Source organism: Clytia hemisphaerica, unplaced genomic scaffold (genome assembly GCF_902728285.1).
Source record: "Clytia hemisphaerica strain Z4C2 unplaced genomic scaffold, Clytia hemisphaerica genome assembly, whole genome shotgun sequence".
Classification (NCBI taxonomy): domain Eukaryota; kingdom Metazoa; phylum Cnidaria; class Hydrozoa; order Leptothecata; family Clytiidae; genus Clytia; species Clytia hemisphaerica.
Genome location: NW_027103471.1, coordinates 16,413 through 22,786, shown reverse-complemented (window position 1 = coordinate 22,786; position 6,374 = coordinate 16,413). Strand labels below are relative to the sequence as shown.

At 41.1% G+C, this 6,374-nt stretch overlaps 2 protein-coding genes across 2 annotated transcripts; both read left to right on the top strand.

Annotated features, from left to right (window-relative positions):
• The first annotated feature begins 454 nt into the window (after positions 1-454).
• LOC136798302 (MAP7 domain-containing protein 2-like) lies at positions 455-2,020 on the top strand. Its single transcript, XM_067054889.1, has one exon. The coding sequence runs from the start codon at positions 455-457 to the stop codon at positions 2,018-2,020; it is 1,566 nt and encodes a 521-aa protein (XP_066910990.1).
• Positions 2,021-2,928: 908 nt separating this feature from the next.
• On the top strand, positions 2,929-6,105 carry LOC136798301 (uncharacterized). Its single transcript, XM_067054888.1, has one exon. It carries the CDS (start codon positions 2,929-2,931, stop codon positions 6,103-6,105), a length of 3,177 nt encoding a protein of 1,058 aa, XP_066910989.1.
• Positions 6,106-6,374: the final 269 nt, after the last annotated feature.

Here is a 6,374-nt window from a genome sequence, read left to right as displayed (position 1 = left end):
TTATTGTATTGTTATATGTTAACTCATGCATACTAATTGTCTATCATCCTGTGAATGTACTGTTATGTATAAAAGTATTGTGGATTCACTTGTCACTTGTGTATATGTTTGTCTAGTGGTGTGCTGGTTGACCTAGATGGCTTGCTAGCCTTTTTTACTGTGTCCTTAGTAAGTGTCTTTCTATGTTACATGTTCTCTTGTATTCATCTCTTGTTGTATGCTTGTCTACATTGTATTATTGTACCTTTGTACAGAGGCTTTTGCATGTCTTGTATGTTTAGTTAATACAGACCTTAGAACTTGTGAATTTTGCTAATGATAAAGTTGTAACTTAGTTTTTGTGCTATTTTGTTTTAGCCGTACAATATATGTTTATTGACGAGTACAATCCCTAATGTCAGTTCCTGTGTGGCATTAACAGTAAGGACACATACCGTGGTTTTGTGGGAAGGCCATGTCAACAGTTCAACCAACTAGAAAGTCAGAAAGGGTTAGTGTACCCACTGAGAAGAAAAGGCTACTTGATTTAGAAAAATTGTACAAAGCTAAAGAAAGCAAAGCCAAAGATATTTACAAGTTGATTTCAGAGATAGACACTATGCTCCAAACAGATGCTGATTCGAAAGCAATTAACGATAACGAGGCAGAACTTCAAAAAATGTTTTCAGAATTTTCACAACTTAACATCAGCAGCAAAGCCCTTGTGACAGATGAGGAGGAAGTAGAAGTAGCTGATAGGCAAGCTGAAAAACTGAATGAGAATGTTCATGCACATCAACAGAGATATCACGAACATCTCCATGCAGCTTCGTCAATCAAGAGCAAGTCAAAGAAAAGTTCACAGTCAGGATCAAGGTCAAGTAGATCATCAAAGATCCTCGACAAGAAAGCCAAGCTAGCTGAGCTGCAAGTGCAACAAAAGTATCTAGCAGAGAAGCAAGAGCAAGAAAGACAATTAATCACCAAACAAGAGCAGTACAAGCGAAAGCAAAAGGAGCTTGAAGAGGAGGAGATTTCAATCAAGAAAATGTACGAGCAGGCAGAGAATCTCAAGTTGAAATTTGAAGTTGAAAAGACTAAAGCTGCACTGAAGGTATTGGAAGATGAGGATCAGCCATGTCTCGATGATGATCTAGCAGAGATTGAAAAAGTTAAAAAGTACGACTATGTTTCCAAGTACCTGGAAGATCATGAAAATGCAAAGGCTGAGCCAGACAAAAGTGGGCCAGAGTATCACGTCAAGAAAGAACCAGTTGAGCAAGTCAACCACAGTACAGCATCAGAAATTCTGACCTTGATGAGAAGAACAAAAGCACCCTCCATCGAGTTAGAGGTGTTTTCAGGAAGTTCAACTGACTACCCATACTTCATTGCTACCTTCACACAAGTTGTAGAGGAGAACATTTTGAATAACAGAGAACGTTTGACATTGTTAGTCAAGTACACCAAAGGAGACGTAAAGGAGTTTGTGAAGTCTTGTATCTACTTGGCAGACAACATTTGCTATTCGAAAGCAAAAGAATTACTTGAGAGGAAATTTGGAAGTCCTTTCAAGATAGCAGCTGATTATAGAAAGCAACTAGCAGAATGGCCAAGAGTGAAGCCAAGTGATGCTACTTCGTTGAATAGATTTGAGACGTTCTTGCTTAAATACCAATCATCCATGGCAAGTATCGGTCGAGCTAGTGAGAACAGCCCAGAATTGTTACAACTTCTTCAAAGCAAACTGCCAACATACCTACAAGACCGATGGAATCGTACTGCATACAAAGTCAGGTCCAAGCATGAAAGGGAACCCGGCTTAGAAGATTTTGTCGATCTGATCAGCAAAGAGACCGTACTCCTTGACGATCCGTTGTATTCTAGGGAGGCAATCAGTGACCTTTCAAAGAACACGACCAACAACAACATCGACAAAGATTCAGAAGTAACCTCATCTCAATGGATAAATGCATTTGTTGTAATTACAAAACACCGCATGATTTGGAGAAATGTCAAGACTACAACAAGATGGATCTAGCTGACCGCATGAGGTTCATTTTCCGCAAACGTTTATGCTTCTGCTGTTTGAAACCAACTGATTCTTCGCACAATGCCAAAAGTTGTAAGAACAAGCGAACCTGTGCTGTTTGCAGCAAGTCACATCCAACAACTCTCCATGAATACAGATTCACTCGAACGACACCACCATCAGCAAGTCCTACTGTTTCGACTATCATTACTGCTCAACATCCACCACCTACACCTGCACCCGCACCATCAACGTCAACGCAGACAACGTCCTCAACTCAACCGTCTCCACCAGTTATCTCTAATTGCATCTCCAACAGTTCAAAATCCGTCAGTCTGAGTATCGTCAGAGTCATCATCTCTCATCCATCAAATCCAACCAAGTGTATCGAGACGTTTGCACTGTTAGACAATGGCTCACAAGGTACCTTTGTCACTGAAGACGTCCTATTTCAACTCGGTATCGTTGGAACCAAGACCACTATTGAAATGGAAACCATGGCTGGTAGTCATCGAGAAGATACCTCGTTTATCAATCACCTTAAGGTTTCATCTTTTGACAGCACGGATATTATCAACCTTCCCAAGTGTTATACTCGTTTATCACTGCCTGCTGATGACAGTGACATTGCAACATCCGACAAAATCAAAAAGTGGACGTATTTATCAAGTATCAAACATTACCTACCAAAGGTTTCTGAGAGAGCTGTTATCGGTTTACTGATTGGAATAAATTGTCCTAGAGCCTTGGAACCAATAGAAGTCATTCAAAGTGAAGGTGATGGTCCCTATGCATATAAAACTCGTTTGGGTTGGTGTGTATCCGGCCCAATGAGCAGCAAAAGTTAGAATTCGTTTTCATCTAATCGTGTCAGTATTAATGTTCGAGAGACCATCAAAGATCTTTCACTGAGAGATATGATTATTACCGCTCAATCAATTGATTTTCACGAAGCAGATGACTACCAAGTGGTATCCATGGAAGACAAACGTTTCATCCAAATGATGGAAGACGAGACAACGTTTGAAAATGGTCATTATGTTTCACCACTTCCATTCCGATTCAAAGAAAAAGTAGTTCCAAACAACTTCGATCAAGTACTACAACGAACACATTGGTTGAAACGAAAACTATCCAAACAACCGAAAATGTATGAAGATTACGTCAAGTTTATGAACGACATCATCTCCAAAGGATATGCTACCAAGGCAGATAAACCACCAGCTGATAGCAAAACCTGGTATATACCGCATCATGGTGTGTACCACCCAAAGAAACCAGACAAGATCAGAGTCGTTTTCGATTGTTCCATGAAGGCAAACGGTTATTGTCTGAACCAAGAGCTACTACAGGGACCAGACCTAACAAACCAGTTGATGGGTGTCCTCGTGCGTTTCAGAGAGGAGCCAATAGCAGTTATGGGTGATATCGAAGCAATGTTTTGTCAGGTCAGAGTACCTGACGACCAACGTGATTATCTTCGTTTCTTATGGTGGCCAGATGGGGACCTGGAAAACAAGTTGCAAGAATATCAAATGTGTGTCCACTACTTTGGTATCACATCATCTCCAAGTTGTGTCAATTATGCACTGAGACGAACTGCTACCGAGAACAAATCCAAGTACGGCGAGCAAGCAGCTGAAGTATTGCATCGTAACTTCTATGTAGACGACATGCTAAAGTCCTTTCCAGAAGACGACTCAGCCATCTCAACAGTAAACAACACACGACTGATGTGCAAAGAAGGTGGTTTTCGTCTCACTAAGTTTCATTCGAATAGTCGTTCAGTTATCGAATCAATACCACCAGAAGAAAGATCAAAGTCTCTGAAGGACCTTGATATGACAACCGACACAATACCCAACGAACGAGCCCTGGGCATGCAGTGGTGCCCAGAACGTGATGTGTTCACCTACAAAGTTCAATTCAAAGAGAAACCATCAACACGACGAGGAGTTTTGTCGACCGTCAGCTCAATGTATGATCCGTTGGGCTTGATTTCACCCTTCCTGTTAGAAGGAAAGAAGATTCTACAAGAAATTTGTGCCAACAAACACGGTTGGGATGAACCACTCACTGAGCAGCAATTGAAACGATTCGAACAATGGAAATTACAATTGAAGTCCATCGAGCAGTTCGAGATCCATAGATGCTTGAAGCCAAAAGATTTTGGTACCATCGTCAACATATCCCTTCATCACTTTTCGGATGGGGCGGAGGAAGGTTATGGACAGGTATCTTACATCAGGTACTTGAACGACAAAGGAAGTATTCATTGCCAACTGGTGTTATCAAAATCAAGAGTCGCGCCATTGAAAAGACCTACAATACCTCGCTTGGAACTATCAGCGGCTGTTGTATCCGTCAAAGTTTCATTGTTCCTTAAGAGAGAGCTTGATACCACAATCAATGACGAGTATTTCTGGACCGACGCTCAAGTTGTATTGAGTTACATCTCAAATGATACCAGACGATTCCACGTATTTGTCGCAAATAGATCTCAATTTGTTCGTGAGAAGACTCAACTTGACCAATGGCATTACGTCCCAAGCAAACAAAACCCAGCCGATCATTCGTCGAAAGGTTTGAACCTGACAGCAACCGAAAAGATTAGACATTGGTTTAGGGGACCCGATTTCCTCTATCAGAGCAAAGCACAATGGCCAAAGCAACCTAACGTACTGAAGTTGACAAATGGCGACAAAGAAGTAAAGAAGGTCAAGGTGCATACGTCCAAGGTTCAAATGTCCAATGTTCAAACATCCAAGGTTCAAACGTCCAAGGTTCAAACGTCCAAACTTCAACCAGAATTGATTGATGTTCTCGAAAGCCGTACTAACTCGTGGTCAAAGATGGTACGTATCATATACAGAATGATTCGACTTCGAAAGTCAAACAGGCAAAAGTCAGAAGTTCAAGTCAAACAGAAAGCAGAGAAGGCTATCATCAGATTAGTTCAACAGAAGGCCTTCCCTGACGACATCAACCAATTGAAGAAGAAGGAACCACTGAAGAAAACGAGCCCGATATATCAATTGGCACCATTCGTCGATGGAGAAGATATCCTTCGAGTTGGTGGACGTATCAACAATGCAACCAACATCCCGTATGAAGAGAAGCATCCCATCGTGCTACCCAGACGATCAACAACAACAAAGAGTATCATCCAAAAAGTTCATGAAGAGATGCAACACGGAGGGCACAACGCAACGTTGTGTAGACTGAGAGAAAAGGGATTCTGGTGTATCAACGGTAATTCCCTTGTTCGTCATGTTCTTCATCAATGTGTAACTTGTCGTAAGTTACGTGGGAAGTCTCAATCACCAAAGATGGCTGATCTATCCGAAGATCGGTTACAAGATGCACCACCATTCACCTACGTCGGACTGGACCTTTTTGGTCCTTTCCTCATCAAAGAACGACGAAGCGAGCTCAAACGTTATGGTATTATCTACACGTGCCTAAATTCACGAGCTTGCCATCTAGAGAGTGTTAATTCTATGGACACTGATTCGTTCATCATGTGTCTACGACGTTTCATTGCAAGAAGAGGACCAGTACGACTGGTCAGATGTGACAACGGCTCAAATTTTGTTGGAGCTCGAAACGAACTCGTTAAAGCGATCAATGAATTGGACGATCAAGCAATCAAGATTTATCTGATGGAACAAAATGCAGACTTTGTTTCCTGGAAGTTCAATCCACCATACGCAAGCAACTTTGGAGGCGTATGGGAAAGACTAATACGCTCTACACGTGCAATCTTAGATTCATTATTGACCACTCATGGTCATTCGTTAAATGATGAATCCTTTCGAACATTATTAGTTGAAATAGAGGCTGTCTTGAATTCAAGACCATTAACTGTTGAATGCCTCAGTGATGTAGAGAGTCCAACACCGTTAACACCAAATCATCTATTGACAATAAAATCTAGCATTGTCATGCCACCACCAGGACTTTTCGAGAAAGCAGACCTGTATTCAAGAAGGCGATGGAGGCGAGTTCAGGATATTTGTAATGAGTTCTGGTCACGGTGGAGAAAGGAGTATGTACAAACACCTTCAAATACGTCACAAATGGAACGACACTAAACGTAATTTACAAGCTGGAGATATAGTTCTCGTTAAAGACGACGCTAAGCGAAATGAATGGAAAATGGCTTTAGTCGATACGGTTCGACATAGTGATGATGGAGTCGTTAGAACTGTTGAAATTAAACAAGGCCAATCTAAATATACTCGGCCTGTTAATAAACTTGTTTTAATATTGGAAAGTGATTCCAAAAATTGAACTGATTTTCGGTTATGGAATTGAATTCCCCACCAAGGAGCCAAACAAAGGATGAAATATTTTAATATAT